Source organism: Aythya ferina (genome assembly GCF_964211825.1).
Source record: "Aythya ferina genome assembly, chromosome: 19".
NCBI lineage: Eukaryota > Metazoa > Chordata > Aves > Anseriformes > Anatidae > Aythya > Aythya ferina.
Window position 1 is genome coordinate 9,215,810 of NC_140309.1, and position 23,783 is coordinate 9,239,592.

The window sequence follows — 23,783 nt, forward strand, 5'->3', positions numbered from 1 at the left end:
TCACTGCAAAGACATACAAATTTTAAGTGTACTATTTCTGGTGATAATGGAAAGATTCTATTAGGAGAGCAGAAGAATTTATGGTTACTCTTCTGGCACATCCCAGAAAAGGAGTCTACATTAACCATTGCTCAACAGCTCAGAACTAGCAAAGCTGAAAAACGCCATTCCCTGTAGTTCACGTAGCAAGAAGTAACACTAGCACTGTTTATGTGAAACGCCTCTTTGTATCCTCACGGACCCTAAGGGTACACATTCATCAGAAAATATGGAGATAGGGAAAGATCTAAACACACCCACCATGTTTTCACTGACATTATCACTATGAAAGTGTAATATTTTCTAAGCCCATTTCTACTTTTTCAAAGCGATAGTAAAAATGTTTGCTTTCTGGAGCACTTAGCATGATCATTTTCTCATTTTTGCTTTGTGCTTTCTGAATAGTTCCATAATATATAATAAACTAAGCATGACATTAAGGGATGTCATTTACAACCCAAATGCATGTGCATAACCATTTTCTTTTGAATACAGTATGTAAACTGCAGAGCACTGTGATCGTTTGAGATATTCTACTGGTACTATTAAGTCATCTGTAAGCGACTCAGCTTTAGTAATATTTCAGTATATAATTATTGCGTGTGTGTGTGTCATCCCACTTTGGCAGCTATGAAGTAAAGAGGTTGTTGTCTAGCAAGTTTCTCTCTGCTGCCTAATTTCAGATGTAACAAACCCTGTAAGGCTGCAGTACTCCAGCGCTGTACTTATCTGTGCTTTCCAACAGCTGAGCAAACCGGATGACTGAAGAAGGGTGTTTTTGCGTTTTTAGGATAGTTTTGAGCTTGAATATAGTTTTACTCGTTTGGCAGATCAGTCTCTTCGGATGTTGTTGAAGTGTCAGTGGGCCCTAAACCTGAACTTCATTCGTACCTTTCGGAGGTGCCTTCTTTATACTGAAATGCAAGTTTTGTAAACAGGGTAAGTTCTCAGAGCTTCTGTGGGTGTTCGGTGTAGGTGTGATGCTTTTGTGGAGAATGAAATATGCTGAACTTTCTTCACTGAATATATCTTTCAACTGGAGAATGCTTTTCTATTGTGCTTGTTGCTGTTTTTCAAATTTATAAATGTCTTTCTCCCAAGATGTGCCACATGGACTCCTTAGGCATTCAGAAGTTATGAAATATGTAGTTAATTTCATTTATACTTCTTGGCCTGATGTATTGTGAAACTCCCTAATTTCTGTGGTAAGGGTGTCTAAAATATACTGACATACAGGCTAACCTTATAACGCGTTGTCTTCTCCTACTGAAAGGTTCGGTCACTGTAGTGGCTGTCAAAAGCAGAATACCTGGCTGAGCAGAATAGTCTTTATTTCAACTCACTAAAATTTCTTCTTTTTATTACATTTGGAGATAAGCAGGTAAATAATTTTAAAGGACTTTCCACACAAAAGAAAATTGCTTTTCACAGATACTTTTAAAATCTCTGTTAGGAAAAACCTTCATAGGAAAAGAACAAATTTCTCACCAGGAAGAAAATAACTTTTTTGTAGTGCCTGAGGTTTACTACAGCCCTTCAAAAGTTAGAAAATCTTACAGATAGTTTGAAAATCTTACAGAAAGGTGGATCTCTTTTTGTCAAGTGTGATTTCTGCCGATTGGATTTATATACCCTAAATAGTGCACAAAATTCAAAATGGAGTCTTACTACCGTTCCTCTGGGAAAGGGGATTTCTTTTTATGAGTTGGTAAGAATTAGTTCATAGGTGCTAGAAAGCATCACAGTCTGTGCTGTGGGTGTTTGAAGGGTCCTGTGAATGAAACAGCTATTGGTAATCACTTCCTCTCCTCTGCCCCTAAGGCAGTGGAGACCTTTGTGCCATGATAGCATGGGTAAATGTTTCTTTTTATTTGTAGGATTCTCTTTTTAGCCACTGTGTTTATACTGTCATTGATCTATAAAGATAATAATATATATGATTTATCTTTGTCTCAGGTAAGCACAAGGTGAGTCTGTGATAGCAAGTAACGTCCTGTAAAAGTGGCAGAGTCCCATTCATCATTACAGATAAATGTCCTTTCCTTATCCCCACCACGCTGGAGGTGACATACCAAGTCCTCGATGTCCTCAGAATCCTCCCCAAAATAATTCTTACTACTAAAATTAACACGGTATTTTTGTCTCACTGCCCACTTCAAATAAACTGCTTCTGTGGCAGCCTGTAAGCAATGATTAACCAGATAATGAAAGAAAAAAAATAGTTACAACAAAAGATGACATTCTGTATCAGGTTACATAGGCTACAGTACTTATTATCTGACATTCTCCAGACTGTTGCACTGTTTTTCTCCGTAACTCGTAGATTACATAAAATGGTAGTGCACAGGAAGATGATGATGAAAGCAGTTGGTCATTAAACTAACAAGACAGAGGGAGGGAAGAAGCTGATAAGCATAAAAAAGCTCTATTAACTTTCGTGAGATTTGCATGGGTATAGCTAAAACAGGAACTGAGTTCTGTAGGAGATACCGTCAAAAGCAGTTTTCATCTAGACATGCAATTAATCGTGATTAAAAATGAGAAGCAGACGCTACTTCAGCACTGTAGCAAGGTACTTCTACCACTGTGCCTGCAGTTATTTACTTGTGCGCGCTCTGACATCTCGTTTAAAATAGTCTCTGTGGCTGAGAGTCCAGTCGTAGATGTGCCTTTGAAAGCAGTAGTCCATGTATTAAAAAATAAACCTTTCCTCTTTTCCTCCCTAAATTGCTTCATTAAGCAATTTACCTTTTTTATTATTACCTTTGACTATTTTCACCTCTCTAAATGTCTAACATATCTGCAGTGAAAATTAGCTGCAGGTGGGGCTTTTGTCTTGCTCCCCCTGTAGATGGCCCATGCAGAAATGTGGTGCCTTATCTGAGCAGCTCTAGCATTGCTCACAAATCAAAGTCTCTTCGCTGTGTCCGTTGTGTTTTACAGATTTTAACTTTGGTCTTTATTTTCTCCAACTCTTGCAGTTGCTCCCGCTGACCCCTCTAATTTTGACACGTGCCAGCTGCGTCCCTCTTAACTTGGCATCACATTTTGCTGACACATTTTTTGACCTACTGGTCTGTTTCCAACTATTCTTTTCCTATAAAGTTGCTTCTTTTGTAAAGCTGTTTAATGCCCATCTCCATCTTATTGTAGTCCCCTATAATTGATTTATGTCAAATACCACATTCGCCTCTTCCTCCGGATGGGAAATGTCTTTACTCTGCTCATAAACTGCTGTGTATTCTAAAATCACTTGGTAAGAAGTAACTCGCAGAATTATTTATGAACTAAGCACAACAACAGTAACTTGCTTTAGCTGTGCTAAGTGAAAATGTTTATCTGTCTATGAACTCATACAACATGTGTCTGAAAACTATATCAACTGCATTTTCAAAGGCATGGACAAAACTTTTTTCCTACTTCAAATATGTAATGCCCTACTTCAGTTTTTCTGTTCACTAATTGTGGTGAAAGCTACCATTTCCTTTGTATGCAAGTGTACTAAGTTAATCAAGTTTGTCCTTTATAAATTATTTCTATGACTATTGTAATATGAATTCTTAGGACATGCATTCACATGGTATATTTCTGAGTGGCACTGGTGTGATGTCACATCTCTCTTGTAAACATGTCTAACAGTGGTAGAAAACACAAAATTTTATTTTCATGTTGTTTTTTAAGCCAACTCTTTCAAGTTAGACGGTACTTTCCAATATTTCAGATTTCTTCTCTGTTTGGGTTAGTGAAAAGAAATTACAACTGCACTTCCATGTGTTGGGGCCTTATAAATTCTCAGTTTTCTGTATTTGGGATGGGAAATGTCCTATACGTAAACATCAATCATATATATGTTAACGGATTTATATTCAAATATTTGATATGCCTGTCTCCTTTTCCACAGTAGGTGTCTTTTCAAACATGCTTCACAATCTGCTTTCTGTATCTTGAGAAAGAAGTAGAAGGTTTGTATGTACATTCGTCACATTAAGGGAAGTGGATGTAGGAAAGGAAAAACATGCAGTTCTTTTTGTGCAATCCTGCATGCAAATGATTTTTATAAAATCCTTGGGTATGGAGGGCATTGCCCTGATTTGCTTGGGAATGGAACCATGACCTCGCAAAACTTAGTGTTTTTACACTTAGTGAATTTTAAAGGATCCTAAATTCATATTGTTTGCTTCCACGGTATTGTTGGTGATTTAAAATGATGCCCTTGAGTATTATGTTGAGAAAGAGGAAGATAATTATTCTTCATTAATTACAGAATTCCTATTATGAACGTTTATAAGCAGATAACATGTATTAACATCTGTTTATGTTATGTGCTGTTGATCATTTCCATATAGCAGAGTCATGACTTTTTTTTTTTTCCCCAAAGAAATGTTGAGAAATGTTGACAGCACACAAAAGTCCTTGATGTCATCCATGTGACCATTTGTTTAGCTGAGTTCAGGCTGGACACAGTATTTAGAGTCTGACTGTTGCTTGTGCTATTCTGATGCATTCAAAAAGTTCAGGGCTTTTTCTGTGTTCACTACCCTTTGTGTATGAAACCTCCCTTCTCACATCATACCTGCTGCACAGATCTTTCTGTAACTGGCCACTTTTCTAAAGTTAAATTCTTTAAGAACTGACTGCTTATAATAATTGTAAATATGCACACATTATAGGGGAACTTATGAAAGCCAAAGAGAACATTGTGCTCTTTGCATTTCTCTATATAAGATATACTGGCACTGTGACTGACAAACGCCCTTCAGTTTAATTTGGGCACATACTTGAAGTTACAGTTCTCCTGGATTTATGGTGTGGATTTTCCACTCATAATGGAACTTCTCCTACAATGTAATTTAATCAGTCTTGAATATAACCCTCCAGCCTTGACACATAGAATAACATGTATGTGCCTAATAACTGAAAGATGAAAAAATATTAAGAGTTGTGTGCTCACGTGTGAAGAGATTGTAAACTCTTGGTCACTAAACCTTCTTGAAATGTACAAGTGGTAAGTAACTGTGATTCTATCTACTGCAGAAATATGATTAAAGATAACAAAGAAGTTGTTCCACTAATGGGCAAGAAAACAAATCCATCTGGTAATCCCCCTTCAAACCAGCAAGAGAAAAAGCCAACTGAGAGCACTCCCACAAAGAAAAGGTAGGACTCTCGCTCACTCTAAAACATTACAACTCCTTGTTATATCTACTGTAGTAGATATTTGCACTGCAATATCACTAACATCTTTAATGCTATATATATGGATGAGATAGACCTCATAAACAGAAGGTGCCTTCAAAAAATCATGTGCTTATACTGTTTATAAGTGGAAGAGTATCCTGCTTACTTAGACATAAAATGTGTTCACCCTGATGGGACAAATACATAACCCCTATCCTAGAGACATCAGACTCAAGCATCAGTCTAAGTTAGTGTCAGGCTTTCTGCATCCAGTCTATATAGCTGTATAAACTTACGTGATTGTGGTCAATCAATGGTCATCATTTCAATAGGAGAATGTAAAGTGATCACATGGCAGGGTACACCAGGTTTCATATAAAAGATGCTGGCCTGAAAAAAAGGGACATTTCAAATTTAGCGTCACATGAGAACGTAAAGGATTACGGGGAGACAGAGGTGGAATTAAGGAATAAGGGCTGGGTAGAGCAGGAGGTTTGGGAAATCCGATTACAAACAGAAACCTGAATTCACTCTATTTTTCATAATTCTGATTAATGAGATTTCTTATTTTATAAAATATTCACTTTAATTCATATTTTATGCTAGTGAATTAATACAATGATTAAGGGTTTGAATTTAATATGAATAGAGAAATAGAAGCAGTAATTCATCCATGATACTGTTATTGAAACTACCTAAGTTACTGTAGACTGAGGATGGATTTTCATTCATAAACTTTTCACTCTGTGGCTAATTACTAGCTATTATAGTAATTTTTGAACCTCTGAAGGCCTAGGCAATTGTGGCTGTTCTGACATTTATAATTTCTTAATAATCAGAGGAATCACTTTCTACAGAAAAGGTGTCGTAAGTTATTTGAGACCCACTGCCTGGGTGGCCCAATTTCTCCTCTTGTCATTAAATGTAAAAAGAGAAGCTCTTCATTTGAATCGCTGCACTTTGCTGGTAGAATGGGGAGATTGAGGTATCTGAACAGCTCACAATACACTTAGTACTCCAAAAATGGGCGATTCCATGGAAGATTTATAGTTAAAACAAATATTGGCAAACAGTGGTAAATACTACCCTTCACTTAGTTATCCCCTATCTCCCATTTGGTTTTGTGGCATCAGTAACAGTAACCTTGGGGATTTTGCCATCTCTCTACCAGCAGCTGAGGGTGTGACTACCAACATTCCTGTAGTATAAGGAATGAAGATCACGTGAATTTTAATGCAGTGGTTTAACGTGTTCTATTAATTATATGTTTCTATGCTGCTGTACTTCTGTTGCTTCAAAATGCTTCCTTCTGGTATGCTGTGCCACTAAGCAGCTAGTGCATCTCCATGGGTAGCATTTCTCATTTGGCAAATGTATTGGCCATGTGTACTTTATGAAAAGACATTGACTTCCCCTTCTTGAAGCTGCTGGTATTTGGGTGGACTAGCAGAATGTAATTAAGCACAGGAAAACCAACACGTACGCTGGGGAGGAGTGCTGCCAACGTTGTCGGAGCCTGATTATGTTTGTGGGCAGTGTTCCTGACAGTATGCACCATGGCCACGTAAGCACTTGGTTATTTTTTGGCAATTGTCCACTTTGCGTGGTGGTTTTTGTTTTCCCTCCCCTTCCCCCCATGTTATCGCCATGTAACCCACATGTTAGTATAGGTTAGGTATGTCAGCCTCCAAAACAGGGCCTACTTCATAGCTGTTATATAGCTTTTGGTTGCACATGAACACAATCCTAGGAGAGACATCAGCCTGTAACACACCATCTCCTCCTGGTGCTGAGCCAAGTGCAGGTGGGACGGTCCAGCTAAGCCTGAAGTGCAGCACTTCTGGCTTTCTGTAGATTCACTGTAGCCTCCAACAGATGTTGGGACAGATCCTGCACATCATAGCCAGGGAATGCAAAAGCAGGATGAACCCATGGTGTTTTCACCCCTCCTCAGTCTCTCTGCCAGGATCTCTGTGAAACAACAGTGATTTACAGCAGCTGCAACCCTGGTGAGTGTGGTAGAAGTGATGGCAATAGTCCTGTTTCTGTCTAGTTTTTTTCCTGTGCTCTGAGGAGCACTCTATGCCTAGGTAGTTTCAGGGACACTGTTGTGCTAGGCAGAAGCTGCACATCTTGAATGTTAAAAGGTATATAAGTTTAAACACCTATACGCAGTGAATTAACACTGGGATCCCCAAGACATTGGAAAATGATATGAACTAGGGCCATTATTAGATCATGCTATTTTTAGCAGATATCAGTGGGTTGTTCAGTAGCGTTCTAATAACATAAAGCATTTTAGCATGAGTATGTGTACTTTGATTCAACAGGATTCTTTGGGGGAGATGCAGTTAAATGAAAGGAAGAAATACCCTAGGGACTAAACCACAAATATTAGGTGAATTGGAGGTATTTTTCAGGTGACTACTGGAACATTTTAGATATGTAAGACAGTTGCTGAATGAGAAGCCTTGTGGGAGTTACTACGTTCACCACTGAAACTCCCCTGTCTTAGATGAAATGTAGCGTGGATTAATGAGATCTAGTAATACCAACCCATTGACTTTGCCTCCCAACTCTGCAGGCTTTTAAAAGGCTAAATCTTCCAGTTCTTCTCATATTCGCTTTTCTGTGTTGTTTCAAATTTCATTTCTTTTTCCTATAAATAGTTATTTGTTAGCTAGACATTGTTAAATGTCATGCACTGACTGGCAAGATTCAGTTCTGGAGGGTGAATATGTCTTATGTCATTAAACACGTGACCTTTCAAACTTTCTGATTTAATGTTTATTACTGCTGATAGGTTTGGAATGATCTATTTTGATGGCTCCTGGCTGGAGAAATAGGGGCTGCAGTAGAAGGGCGAGCATATTAACGTGTCTGTGTGTGTATGCATATATGTATGTCTGTTCAATAAATGTATGGCGTTGCATTTAGCGCTTTGCACAGAAGGCAGGTGCAAGGCTGTTTTTAGGCTGATGGTGTAGTGGCTTAGACATGTCAGGACCTGATGCCATGCCTCCTAAAAAAAACTTGGGATCTTTTGCCCATCTTGCCAGCATGTAAGTGCTGGACACTGCCTAAATGTTGGAGTCTGGGATCCTCCCAGGCAAAAGTAGACAAGTCTCTTTCCATCATCTTATTAGATATAATGCCAGCAAATTTAAACTGTCAGCATTGTCCCAGGCATTTACATGTACTGCTTTGTTTATTTTATGGTTCAGTTTGCTTTTTTTTAACTAATATTTTTAATGCAATGTGTTCAACAGTTCACACTTCTTTCTGGAGATTGATGGTTTTGAAAGTAATGCAACTCCAAATAATACATCTCCCCCTGTGTTTTCAAAACCAATGGATTCAAATATTCGTCCATGGTAAGTTATAGAGGCATATTCAGTAGTCATATTGCAAATATATCTATTTTATTTTCAACAGCTACTCCATATTTCTCCTTATATTTCAGAGCTAAAATTTCTCATGACTTTTCATAGATTTTGGTCACTTTAAAGACAAAACTCCATTGGAGGTCTATTGTTGCTAGATAATTTATCTTTATCTGCTGCTATCGTTCACATCAAATAAATCAGGCCTCAGATTTGAATTAATTTAAAATCAATACTATCTTCTTTTTTTTTTTTTTCTAAGCCCCTTATTTGGGATATGTTAGTACAAATGCCCTGCACACCTTTGTGTGTTTTCTGATAGGTGAAAACCACAGCTTAATTTAGTAAACCACATTCCCAGCTCTGTGTGCTAATATCCTTGCTCTGTTGCTCATTAACTACCAAACAACATGAAGATACTGAGTCTGAGATGTTTAAGGCAGCCATTTATGCTGAATGAATAGAGAAAAAAATGTGTCTGGGAAGAGCACACCTAATTTTTAAAAATTGGAGTGGTACTAAAAGCCAGTGATTATGAATACGGGAAAATGTATCAATTTTAGCATAAACTCAGAATTATCAAATGGATTTTTGTTTGATGGATGTCTGGTCAGCTTTTTGGAATTAGCTGACCAATTTATTTTGGTTTCAAAGGAAAGGCATCAAAGTTTCTGCCTCTCATTCAGGGACAAACCTGCACAAGACACACGTATGCTTTGTCACTAGATTCCTCACGGTTTTCTGCAGAGAAGTGATGGACTGAATAAGAATGGACTCTGAGCAACCACCTTTGTTTCAAATAAATATCTGCAGGGCAATGTTAAATGCTTGCATTTTTGTCCATACATCCACTTTGTCAATAGCTAATAGTTTAGTCTCCCGAAGTTATTAACTGGTGATTGTTCATCAAATCTGAACATTATAGAAAACAAAATTATAAGTGAAAAAAAATTGCTATCAATTCATTTTAAAGTCAGATCTGCCTTTAGGAATGTCTGGAAATGGCATAAGTAATTACAAAATACTAATGGCACCGAGATCCTTTAAATTTATTACTGAAATATGTATTTAGAGCCCAGTCTTTGATTTCTTTTAGCTGAGGCTTCCATCTCAGTCAGCTGCAAAATGTTCTTGAGTTGCCTGCAGTGTACTGCGTAGTAAATGTTTAAATCACTTTCATTGTTTGTTTGCAACCCATACTGATTTAGCACTTGTTTTGTGTCAGATGACAAATTCAGGATGTGAAAAGGAAGAATGTAAGCTTCAAGCTGCAGCACTCAGGATGTTGCATAACAAGCACTGAACATTTAAAAAAAATTAAAAAAAAATTCCCACAGATAATGAAATAACATAGTAAAATAAGATAGTAAAATGTATGAAATAACATAGTAAAACAAAACATGTGGTTTTCCTAAGGATTTTTAAAATATAATAAAGTCTTTTGGGTCTCACCCTTCGTACCACTCACTTGAATATATACAAGGGAGATAAAATGATAAAATTAATATCAGTGTCAAATTAGATTAATTTCAGTTCTACTGTAGATGCGGCTTCCTAGCATTGACTGATTCATCATGCAATTTGGCAAAATGTCTTCCTATATCTTCTTGACTTAGCAGTTATGCTTTTTGTTTTCTGCAGTGCATCTGGAAATGGAGAAGATATGGATTCCCCACAGTCTCTTCAGGATGATGTGACTGAATATAGCCCTAACGTAGACAGTTGGTGAGTAGTACATTTTGTACAGATTAAGTCTATGATAGGGTAGATATCACCAATTTTGTTTGACATTTTTCAGAAAAAAGATACCCATGCCTTTCTTAGTTTTCAATAATTAAACTTTGAAATGAACAACTCTAACTTGTGCTTTTCTCAAATCTCATATTTAGTATGAGGATTCTTCGTATATAATTTCTGTTTCATAGATGACAACACAGGACCTAAACTCTTATGCCAACAAGGCATGAGAAAATTCCCAGAAATCAGTATTGTGTACCAACCATACAATGTACAATGTATTTTTCCTTCAAAAGCCAGCTCTAATAGGCTAGAAAGCATTTCTTTTAGAGGTGAAACATTGCCCTCTATTTCAGTCAGTATTAAGAAATCTTTGTTAGCTTGATGGAATGAACAAAATGTACTTTCTTAACACTTCTGAGGACTAGTAATCCTGATAGCTAATCTCACTGTGAAAAGAAGATATATAGCTGATGCATTAATGAGGCTTCCAAAGGAAATCAGCTGGAAGTATTTCTGACTGGGGGTAAAGTATTAAATCATTCCAGAATAACGTATGACCAGGAAAGTTGTGTAAGAAGACGTGAGATTAAAAACAATCTTCTGCTGTGAGTGGGATGGGTGCAGCTGGAGTGCAGCATCAGATAACTTCAGGCACTGAAGTCATAAAGTTGTAGATGGGTCAGAGAAGCATGGAGGGGAGTAATACTGAAGGCAATGTAAAGAAAAGTGGAAAGAAGCATATTCATTAGTGTTTCTCAGCCTTTGTTTTAGAAAAATGGACAAACTGACAAAAATGCAAAACAAAATTACTCGAAAAATGTACATTGTAATAAAAAAGCTCTCAATAGCCACTTCTCTGCAAATAAGCAACCCACATAAACGTAGATCTATGCCAAGTTTTATATATATATACATGTACACACATATATATATGGGAATAGGGCCAGTATATGTAATCTGGTGTAAGTAATTGCATTTCTTCTTCCTCTGTGCAGAAAATAAAATAAACCCAAGTAAACTGATTCAGCAATTTCATTATTATTTTTGATAATTCAGTGCTAACATATCACAAGGTCCTGAGCAGACAAGTGCCCGGAAGAAGTTGAAAAGATACATATTTCGAGCAGTATCTGAGGGAAATGTGGAAGAATTGCAAGGTCTGCTCGCAGAGCTGAAGGAAAGATCAAATGCATGTACAAACATGACTGTGCCAGGTAAGCAGTGGAGTTACCTGAAGGAATACTGATACCACATCCGGCAGCACATGTATAGTCTAAAACTAGGAAACGCAGCAGCTACTTGCAAGTGAATTTGAAGTCACTTGTTTTCAATTAAATTTATGCCATTTCTTATTTCTAAATGAAAGATTAAGATACTCAAAAAGCTACCTCCTTGCTGTCTCTGAGGCAACACTGGAGAATATTTGTCCACTGTTTATAATATGCTGAGGGTCTATCTGCACTGTATTCCCAGAGCCATACGTAAATTAGCCTTTTGCAGTATGAGACTCAAAGCTGATGTCTCTACCACCCTGTAGTCAGTCTAATTGCAGTATAGAGAGGGTTTGTGATGTATTTTAGCATGGCAGAGTGGGTTGGGAAGTTAGGAAAGGGTTTGGGGTTTGTCTGGATTTACCATGGCAGTGGGATATCTGAAAAAGAAACCAAATACACTGGCCTCCTTATAAATCAGTACCACATCTCTGAAAGTGTCATCTCACAAAGTAGCCCAAATAGAGTAAATAAGGAGTAATTGCTTGCTAAATAATATCATATATATTCCCCAGGTCCCACCCCAAATAAACAAAAGATTAGAATTATTTGCCTTCCACTTAATAAATAATGAAGCCTAACGTGATCTAATCTCAAAATTTACTCTTGCAGATTATCTGATGAAAAAATTCACAGCTTCAGATACTGGCAAAACATGTCTGATGAAAGCTCTGCTGAACATCAACCAAAACACAAATGAGATCGTGAATATGCTACTCTCCTTTGCAGAAGAAAATGGTATTTTGGAGAGGTTTATCAATGCAGCATACACAGAAGAGGCCTATAAAGGTACTGCCATCTGATACCAATTCAGGAATATGGTTAAATATACCATCAATAAATGTAATGTTTTCTTCCAACATTCTAAGAATGGTTTCAATTCCTGAAACAACTTTGATTCATTGTTACTGGTGCTATCTGTTGTGAAACATCATTAATGTTTCATAATGTGCTTAAGAGATTTCACACTAAATACCTGCGTCTGCTGTTTCAGGCCAGACAGCTCTAAATATTGCCATTGAAAGAAGACAATATGAAATCACTCAGAGCCTTATAGAAAAAGGAGCTGATGTCAATGCTCACGCCCAGGGTATTTTCTTTAATCCCAAACATAAGCATGAAGGCTTTTATTTCGGTAAGTAGAAACGTGATCTCTCTCCAAAAGGCAGGAAGGAATACCCAAACAAGTAAGTCAGTATGGAAGATGGGCAAGTGTGGATCTTTAATATTAGCTGACCTATATTAAGAAAGTCACATCACAAGATATGAAAATGTCACAGTACCTTTTGTAAGGTAACTTGTCAGAGTGCAATGTATTATAAACACTCAGAAATACTTGTAAAACAATTATTAAATGCTGAATAGCAAATAAATTGGCATAAATTTGAATCTGAAGATTGTCTCCAAACAATGTTTTCTTGCAAATGAAGTTTTTCTAAAGCAAAAGCCAAATTAAAAATAATCAATATTTAAATGCGCTTTCAAATACTAAGATGCTTAACATAGTCAATTCTATAATACAGTTTTAATGCTTGTAATAAAACATGAACAGATGTTACATTTTATAATTTTGTAGGTGAAACTGCACTGGCGTTAGCTGCATGTACCAATCAACCAGACATAATTCAGCTGTTAATGGACAATACCAGGACTAATATTACTTCTCAGGATTCCAGAGGAAACAATATCTTGCATGCATTAGTTACTGTTGCGGAGGACTTTAAAACTCAGAATGACTTTGTAATCAGAATGTATGATATGATTTTGTTGAAAAGTAAAGACAGAAATTTGGAAACAGCAAGGAACAAGGATGGTTTGACACCACTACAATTAGCTGCAAAAACTGGGAAATTAGAGGTAAGTATTAGTTCAGTAGTATCTAAGAGAAATTAAATATAGAGAGAGTCAAGGCCAACCATGTACTCAGACATTAGTGCTCTAGCATGTAGTTTTCCATGCTGGTTATGCAGTACTATGTATCAGTAGTATTCAGTGAGATAATTTTGCTCAACATAAAAGCAAAAATTTCTATTGCAGTGTTGCTTCTGCTCTTCAAGGTTTTTCTCTGACAATACCTTTCTGTATCCATGCTATTTAAAAACAGCCTTGCAAACCTTTGTATTGTACTGAAACTCAGAAGTATTGCATTTATTACAAAACTATTATACAATATAAAATCTTTGTAAAATTTCAGAAGACTCACTAGTACTGCTCTGTTAAGCTGCTGTGGCATTTGGCCCACATAAATCATCTGTGTTGTGGTAAAGAGTTGACAGTGGGTTAATTTAGAAAGTAAATGATTAAGTTAAGGGAATGTGAACTCATGGAAAATTGTGCTTTCATCCTTTAGAAAAATCTCTCTGATAGAAAGGCTAGAGGCATTAAAATACTATATTTATTTCCTAGAGGTCTGTAACCTCTAACACCACTTATCAAATGACGGAATTACAAATGTATTGAATTGCACTACTCTAGCAAATGTGATAGATTTAACGTATGGGTTTTGGCAAGTGTATCAGTGTGCTTTCTCTTTTCCCACGAAGAATGCATCTGCTTACAAATGATTCTGTTAACGTTTTAGATTCTGAAATACATCCTGAGCAGAGAGATAAGAGATAAGCCTAACAGGAGCTTGTCAAGAAAATTCACAGACTGGGCTTATGGTCCTGTTCAGTCTTCTCTTTATGATCTGACAGAACTAGATACCACCACGGACAATTCAGTATTGGAGATTATTGTTTATAACACGAATATTGGTGTAAGTTGTCTATTACTAAAATTCATGTATTTTCTAGCAGTATACTCATTTCAGGTGCTTTAGCCTACACATTTGACTGAAGAACTTGTAAAACAGTAAATAATAACTTCTGCTTCTTAGTTTTGTATTGGAAGCAAGGTTAATTTTACATCTCTGTAGATTCTCAGCTGTAAGTGAATATGGATTCAGATCCTCAAACATTGGCTAAGTATTTTGGGAGCGTTTCTTTTTCTACATTTAAACCATTAATTTGCCTTGCATAGGAACATAAACAAGGCCCAGCTGGTCAGACCAAAACTAGTATAATTCCTCCATGGTTTGGTCACTGGCAGCTGCCTAAGAAAGCTCTTGAGAACAGGGGAAGCAAGCAGCAATGCATTCACAGGATACTCCACCTGTCCTCAGGAAATTGCGTCTCACCAGGTTTTGGAGGCAGGGGTGGTGTTTTTTGTTCTGTGCCCTGATGAAATGCTTAGCACACATAGAAGCCTGTGGACAGGAGTTGCCTGTCTTTACTAATACCATTATTGCTGTGCTACTGTTTATTTTCATGGCATATGAAGTGTTCTTAAGCTGTCAGAACAACACCCTATTTTGTCCTATTAATACAATTACTACAATTAACTTATGTATTGTACACAGTTGTTCTAAAAGAAGGTTCTATTAACAGTCACGGAAGCCATAGGGTTGTATATTTACTTAATAAAAACTTCACCTCACATACATGTATTTTAGACATCTAGGGTAGAACCTTATCACAGAATTTTAATTTTTCAAAGCCAGAATTTGATGTTTGCCAAATTAAAAAACTGTCATAAAGCTTCTGTACGAAGCAAGTGCAGAAGTTCACACTACAGTTTTATCACAATCACAGTTTAACAAAGCATGGCAGGTTATCACAGCCTGAATTGAAGTTGGCTCATTGTATCTTGTAAATTTAGGGTCTGACAAATATATTTGAGTACAGATGTGTTTCTAGATCAGCAAGATACTGAATTAAATTTATAAAATACATACCTGAAATCATCTCAGTTTCCTTACAGGTGGAAAGTTCAAATCTTAATTGTTTGTTTGTTTTCTACAGAATCGTCATGAAATGCTGACTTTGGAGCCTCTGAATTCACTGCTGCGAATGAAATGGAAGAAGTTTGCACGACACATGTTTTTTATGTCATGTTGTTTTTATTTCCTATACAATATAACACTGACATTAGTTTCCTACCACAGACCTAATGAAAATGAAGTGAGTACAGTAACTTAACAAATTTTACTGCTTTAAATTGCAATAGTATTTCCTGATCTGTTTTTAAAATGCTGGTGAGTCCAAAAAAAAACTCCACCAAAACCAGATACCAGTTTATCTGGCTACAGTAAGAGCAGGTTCTCCCAGATCAGGTCTTTGCATCTGGAAGGAAGAGGTGTAACAGAGGAAATAATTCTATTTGCGTTTTGTGCAAGTGACCTAAAAGCCACATAATACAAAGACAGGTAGTTAAATTTCTAAAAGTGTGGGGAGGGGTTTTGCTTTTCTTTTAAGAAAGAAACCTCTGCTATTCTCTGTAAATCCACCATGAATTCAACTCTTAGTGTAATGGCAGAAATTGGGTACCCAGAGAGCTAAATACATGAGGCTTTTGGTTACTTTGCCTTTTACCCTTCAGATATGGAACTCAGTCTTTCATTTTGGACCTATCTTGCAGGCTCCACCTTATCCACTAGCTCTAACACGTGGTGTGGGATGGCTGCAGTTATCGGGACAGGTGATGGTTGTGTTAGGAGCAATATTTTTAGCCATAAAAGAGGTAAGACTTTTAAATAACAAATACATAACAGAGTAGGTAAAGAACTTGTCTAGATTTACGAATATGCTGATGATTTGTGTAATGTCTAAAAGTATTTGGCAGAATATGTCACTCATTCTGAATGACCCTGGATATTTATTTGAATATGACTGTATTGCTCTGTGAAACAAATATGTGAGGGATTTTCCTTTGGAATTCTTAAGACAGAGAGATTTTGTATTTATATGACAGTAACGTTGTCTAATTACTGGGGCTAAGTACAGTGTTGAATTAGAACCTATAACAGCAAAAAGCAGGGCATAATTTTTTACCATATACTATAAGTAATTAAAAACAGTATCTAGTTGTTAAATTATGCCAAAGATGATAGAAATTGAGACTCCGCTGTTACAGCTCCATAAAATATTTTTAATTCTAGAAGCTATCATCTTGTCTTATCAATAGATTTTTAGAAGACCAACTTCAAATGCATGATTTTGAAAAAATGATTTTGAGCCCTGCTTTTTCTTACTACCATTTCTGTATTATATTTATCTGTTTACATAGAGTGTAGCCATCTTTCTGCTTAGGCCCTCAGACCTGCAGTCAATTCTCTCAGATGCGTGGTTCCACTTTGCATTGTAAGTCTGTCATGCATGTATTTGATGCTCTCTATATAATACTTATCTATCCTGTGGTCACAGGGAATGATTCCTGGAGCAGATGCTCAATTTTCTTTAGATTATTAGTTTTCAGAGGGATGGATGTAATCTTCCATGCAGCTTTTCTGTAGCACACACTAGTGCTTTCACTGATCAATAACAATACTGGGTGTTGATGTGTACAGGCTGTATTTTTCCCCAAAGTACAGACTGTCTTTATCTCCTCCAGATGCTGTATCTCTTCATGCTGTATATAGAGAAATGTGTTTAAGAAATCTTTTTAATAAACCAGATCTAGTTTTTAACTCCTCCAGGAAGGAAAAATAGCATAAAGCTGGTTCAGCTGGTCAACTAGTCTTGATCACAGATGGTTCCCTCTCCTTTCTAGAATAAGATTGTGTGATCAGTAAAAAGAGGTGTCTTAACTACACTTTTCTTTCTCTTTCTACAATCATGCTAATATCAATTTTGTGCTGCCAAGAATCTGGTCTATACGCTATCAGAGTGCATCACATGTTCTCTTAGTGTCTTCCTTGCAGAGAGGTTCATAGAAATATCTTGTTAGACCAGAGCTTTAATTAAGCTGCGTCAGAGATGCTATTAAGGATTCCTAATATCTTGCCAGCAAAATCAATTGGCCAGCTATTCTGGGGAGAAGGGTTTACTTAAAGTAAGCTTTAATAAACATAACCATGATATATTAATATACTTACACTTTCTTAAGTCATCTATTTTATTGTTAAATTATATAGGTTATGTTTGTAATGGGGAATGGAATGCAATATGAAATTAGAATTCAAGCATAAGAAACAAGTCATTTCATATTTTTCCATAATGCTGTTGGTTTTGTTCTAGTAATTTCCCTTTTACATACATGTGTTTTTTTAACAGTTTTATACAAGCTTTGCTTGTGATCTTCTCTGTCTTTTTGTACTTGTTTTCCTACAAAGAACACCTCGTGTGTCTTGTTTTGGCAATGGCCCTAGGATGGGCTAATATGCTCTATTTCACCAGAGGTTTCCAGTCCATGGGAATATACAGTGTTATGATTCAAAAGGCAAGTATGTTTATTTGTTTATTTATCTGCCTTGTTACAGTGATTGCTTATCTATATGAAGCATGTTCAATTTGAAAATATTTTATGATTCATATTGAAATTTCTTATTTTTGTATTTTGCTGAAATAATGCATATAATCTACTTTATAACTTCAATAACAGAGACTACCTTGAATCTTAAAAGTAAGATTTTATTTTATTAAATATGCAAGTAATTTGTGTTTGTGATTTTCAAATAAGAGTTCTGCTATTTAATTGCATCATAGGTTTAACGCCTATATTGTGCAGCTATAGTCACCATTAGAAGTACACAGCGTACCAGGCTCTTACTTGCAAGATTAAAAAAAAAAACAGACCTAAGTTTTCTCTTCCCACTGAGGCTACAATCAGTTTGCTTAATGAAAACAATCTGATACTTCAGTGTTTACTGCACATGTATGCTAGCAGAATATATAAGCATAAAACTAGTTCTCAGTTTTAATTCCTGATAAATATTTAATTTAATTTAATTTTTAGGTCATCCTGCAAGATGTGATAAAATTTTTAGTTGTCTATATCGTGTTTTTGCTGGGATTTGGCGTAGGTAAATATTACTGGAGAAAAGCACTGATGCTCTGTGTGAGTAAAAATTTTGGCATTATTATGAATAAGAACCCTATTGTCATGATGAGAGCTCATGTTGGGGTTTCTTCTGGACATTAAAAAGCCAAGTTTAGAAATTTAAAGTCTACCTAGAAACTATCTGAACAGATAAGTAATTTGGCTTTTGCTCAATTGCTTGCAATTTCATCTGCATGTGGGTACTTTCTGTTTCCTTTTGGTAATCTGTCACCTAGCTGCTGATGCGTATGTTGCTGGGTAGCTGTAGCTCTTTATTATGCAGTGCTTTTTGAATTCTTCAGGATAAAACGCGATGTATAAATAAAGCATTATTGTAATTAAAATTTTCTCATGCTTTTTCCTCAGCTCTTGCTGCATTGATTGAAACTTGCCAAAACGGCAGTGAGTGCCATTCTAACAGCAGTCTGGGACCTGTTCTGATGGATCTTTTTAAGCTCACTCTAGGACTGGGTGATCTGGAGATCCAGCAAAATTCAAAATATCCTGTGCTATTTCTTCTGCTCCTCATAACTTATGTTGTGTTGACTTTTGTTCTTCTCTTGAACATGCTTATTGCATTAATGGGAGAAACAGTGGAAGATATTTCTAAAGAGAGTGAGCACATCTGGAAACTCCAGGTTTGTTTGTGAGTTAGCTTGCTTAATGAAGAATTGATGCATTGGCCAAAATCTTCTAAGCTGTATATGTGGTCACTTATTGTGCTCATAGAAGGGGACAGATAATGACAATGAGAATCTCCATTTGCATATGTGTACAAAAAATGGAAAAATGTATGTTTAGTATAAGAATATCCTGATAACTTCAGAATTAATAGAATTAATAGCTATCCTAAAGGTAATCTTATGGCTTGAATTTTCAATCCCATGTGCTGTCACATAGCTTTGTGACTTTCATTCCCATGGGTACGTCACCAGGAATGTTTGTTTTACTATCTGCCCAGAAATCTGTAACACAGCATACTTTGCGATTTCATCCCTTGAACTTGCACAATGCATGAGTTCACTCTGATTTTTTATTTTTTACCTAAGCATGCTTTCTGAATCCCAAACTGTAATCACGAATGCAGTCAGAATTAGGACTGGAGTTGCTTTCTGTGATGGGCAGCATCCCACTGAAGGAGATATAGCCCTATGGCAGAGTGTTGGTATGAAGGTATTGGGGCTAAGCCCTAACCACTGAGCCTACTTTGAGCATGCCTCCTGAGCTGGGTCTAACTAGAGGAAGTTGTGGACTACCTAATTGCATATGCCAAATAACCAGTGGCATTCCATATTATTTACTACTGCTGCTGTGTGTATCAATTATAGATGGTGGATGGGAGGGTATGGTATAACATATTTTAATGAAAGATGGAGCTCAAAAACTGCATATACAGACATTTCTGAATATAGTTAACCATCCTGATGTTACTATTTATTGTTAATAGAGAGCTAGAACCATTTTGGAATTTGAAAAATTCTTACCAAAATCTTTGAGGAAAAAATTCCAACTGGGAGAACGGTGTAAAGTGGCTGAAAATGACACGAGGGTGTGCTTAAGGTAAAGCAAAGTTAGAATATTGTGCTATTGATTATGCTCTGTATCTCTCTTCAGGGTTATTTCTCTTCAAAAGACTCTGAAATATTTTATACATCTGTACAAAACATCTTCTGCTTTTAATACATAGCTCTTTATAAGAAGAAATAGTAAATGCATTTACTGTACTAAAACTCCATTTGGGTTTTTTTAGTTCTGATCAATTGCTTAAGAAAAGGGAAAATACATAAGGAAAATACGTAATTTTTTATAAGAAAACTGATTTTCAACCTCAGGTATGTTTTTAATGTAGAAGTATCAGATTTGCTTGCAGGAGATACCAATTTTGTCATAATCACCTTTGAATGTTAACTTAAAAGTAATTATATTTGGAATTAATTGCTAATTGATATGATTAGCATATTGAAGAAAATGTTTCTATGCTGTTTTATGAAAACACTAAAATATTTAATGTGAGTTTCAATACTATACTCATAATGTGTGGAATTACAAAATAGTCTGAATATCATTCCCATCTACATACAATGTGTAACACTGCAAAAGACAGTCAACCTTTTAGTAAGACAGGTGTTGATGATAAACCACGGCAATCCCAAGACGGAATGAGGAAATAAAAGGGCAGTGATATAAATATGAAATATTATGAAATAAAAGGAATGAGGAAATAGAAGTGCAGCTATGCAGCTAGGAGAGAATGCGTGCTAATAACATAATTTATATACAATATAAACAGGATTAATGAAGTGAGATGGACCGAGTGGAAAACGCATGTTTCATTTATTAATGAAGATCCAGGGCCAACAGGTACTGCTGAATTTTACACCACAGTATTTGTGAAATCTTTTTTTCCTTAGAAATGCCTTGATGTAGTTTTATACCTTTAAAAATATAAACTTGCGTAACCTAGATATTCAAAAACTCTATTTACTGCAAGGGAAACTCATGGCTAGTATGGTAGGGGTGTTAAATTAGTTTAAAAAATTTGGAGAGAGGTTTGGTTACAACTTTCATTATTTATGCTTTGGTATTGAAACATGGTAATGTTACCATATTTATTTTTCTCTAAGCAGTTACACTTGATCTAAGTTTTACATTTTCTTCAGGCATTTGAATGGTATAAGAGTGAAGAACTTGTAAACAGACAAAATTTTTGTTCTGAAACAGCTGTCACAAACTACATTAATTTCCTCCTTGAATAGTTACATACAGCATTGCAAAATTTGGCAAGAAATCAGACTGATTCTACCTAACAATACAGTAGTTTGCTATGTTTTAGTCCTCAAACATTCATGTTTGTTTTGCGATATACATTGGATGACAAATGGCTCCTTGTAAATGTTAACCAGGAAATTCAAGATACCCATCTGCTGACAGTGTTGGAAGTGTAATAGAGAAATGACCTAACTTTGAGGTGTCAGATGTCCTTCTGGGAACAAACGTCGGAGTGTATAAGGGCATCTGAAGATCTGAGAGATTTGTTTTGCAGTTTGTTCTTTAGTCAATTAACATTTATACTGCTTAGTAGAACGATCTCAGCAACAATGAAAAGGGGCAGACAGAAAACTTTGTATAAGATATGGTAGCAAACTGACAGCTTACTATTTAAATAAATGCATGTTTAAAAAAAAATCAGTTGTGCAAAAATTTGGTCTTGCATATACAGTTTCTACCATATCCTGTTTTGTTTATAATGCACTTTTTTGCAGATCCAAGCAAAGTTCAAGATAATTCAAGAACTAATAGCAAAACAACCCTGAATACGTTTGAAGAAATGGATGATTTGCCTGAAACTTCTGTTTAGTTCTTCTGTATTTCATGTGTGGATGTTTTGGAGGCTAAAAGCATCAGAAGCTGATGTTGAAAGCTTTTTTAGTATTTTGGACAGCTGTAACCAGCTGGAACACAAACTTACAGTGACATGGTCTGATGACTTTAACCCATTTAATCAGTGCAGCTATGCTAAAAATAAAATGGACTATTTAACTGGTTCAATTTTGAGCCTCTTAAAAACCATTGCTGTCCAAGTATGTATGACTATTCAAACTTGGATCTAGACTATGTACTGGTTAAAAAAAGGTCTAATGTGAGATATTTCTTCCTTTTGTGGAAAACTGAGATCTTTGTGATCCCAGTCTGATGTCTTTTGTTTTCAAATCTTTAACACATTGTATTCTGAAAAAACTTAAGCTTTTGTCATGGAGAAAAGAAAGGCATTTCAATTTTGAAGACTACTAAATGAAGAATGTTACTTTGAAATAACAATGTTCTGGAAACATTTGAAACTTTTGTATTGATGGTCAGTGTTACTGGAATCTTTATCCCACAATTTGGAGAAAGCCTCAAGTGGAAACATAGCCCCTTTGGGTCTCATTAGCTTTGTGATTTATTTTCCTGTGTATAATACCTAGGGTACAAATGTGGTCTTTATTCATGTGGATCATATGTGGATTTTTATTCATTATTTATATATGTGCCTTCCCATAAAATAATAGGGCAGAAACACAATTCACAATGGAGAATTTCTGAGTTTGTTCAAGTCACAATGTCTTTATTTTTCCTGTTTCTACCTGGCTTTTCCATACTGGTGAATCTTGCTATCACACTGGAAGTTTTCAGGTTTAATTAAATCAATTTCTACATTCAATCACTTCAGAAAGATGAAAGTCAATATTTCTTCCCAAAGGAACAGAATAAGTTAAATGCAATATAATTGCAGACTTTATTTTATTTTATTTTTTTAATTCAGAGGACTGTGTAATGCATTTCTGTAGCACTTTTTATTTCATTATTTGTGATGACCTAGTACTATAAATTATATTTTTTACTTTTCTATTTGTGTATGTATAAAAAGAAATAGTTGTCCTGTGTACCTTTAGATTTCAATTATTACAATATGTATCCTCATTGTCATGGATTTTTGTCGTATATACATTTGGTGCCTGTTTTAAAGGTACTATTTAGGAAACACTCAGGTAAATTCTGTTTTGCGTTTGAATGATAATATGAATTGCATTGGATTCTTACAGCTAAGCCTGAAGTGCGCAAAATGGTCCAAAAAACTTTCTTAACACAGAAGAGAACGTGAGGGAACTCTCCATCGGAAAGGATAGTGCAAAGCTATTTGCAGCGATGGTGAACATATTTTTTGCTACCAAACTGGTCTTCTACAGATGTCCTATGAGGCATTTGCTACCGTGTATGGCTCGGATGGATGGGATCAAGTTGAAATCTTCAGTTACTTTTTCACAGTGCATAGGAATTCCAGGGGAAGGACATTCATGCATATCAATATACTGATGTAGTATCTGAGCATTGTTTGACCTTCTTAGTAGGATATGTGAGTATGAGAAGAAAAAATCATATCTTCCAGAATCATTCATCTGTGCTGGTTGATTTTGCATTGAAACTGACAACAAAGAATATTGTCTTAGGACTATGCAGTTCCATTTGGATTCTTTTGAGTGCCAGTTTTTGTACCAAAAAAATACCTCGTCACATATACTCAGGAACCGGAATAAATGAGTCTGCGCTGTATTCCATATTGTTATGGATAGACTTGTCACTAAAAACAAGTTCAGATGTCTCTGCACTGTTCTGAGGTCAGACTGTAGGCACAGCCATAAAACAGGGAAGACACAAAAAACGTAAGGAACGTGCTGTAGCCATGTCCAGGTTCAAAGCTATGTGATACAAATGAGGAAGGGGGTGGGTGGGTGGGATTGTTTCTAAAAGTTCTTCACTGAGAAAATACCTTGCA

At 36.0% G+C, this 23,783-nt stretch overlaps 1 protein-coding gene across 1 annotated transcript; it reads left to right on the plus strand.

Moving 5' to 3' along the window:
* Positions 1 to 5,040: 5,040 nt before the first annotated feature.
* TRPV3 (transient receptor potential cation channel subfamily V member 3) lies at positions 5,041 to 23,719 on the plus strand. The gene is made up of 17 exons (XM_084493363.1): positions 5,041 to 5,196; positions 8,487 to 8,591; positions 10,242 to 10,325; positions 11,397 to 11,554; positions 12,224 to 12,400; positions 12,606 to 12,746; positions 13,188 to 13,468; positions 14,193 to 14,369; positions 15,454 to 15,612; positions 16,070 to 16,171; positions 16,718 to 16,791; positions 17,704 to 17,869; positions 18,386 to 18,452; positions 18,836 to 19,107; positions 19,917 to 20,029; positions 20,760 to 20,830; positions 21,733 to 23,719. Exons 1-17 carry the CDS (start codon positions 5,078 to 5,080, stop codon positions 21,825 to 21,827), a joined length of 2,361 nt encoding a protein of 786 aa, XP_084349489.1. The 5' UTR covers positions 5,041 to 5,077; the 3' UTR covers positions 21,828 to 23,719.
* The last annotated feature ends 64 nt before the right edge of the window (positions 23,720 to 23,783 follow it).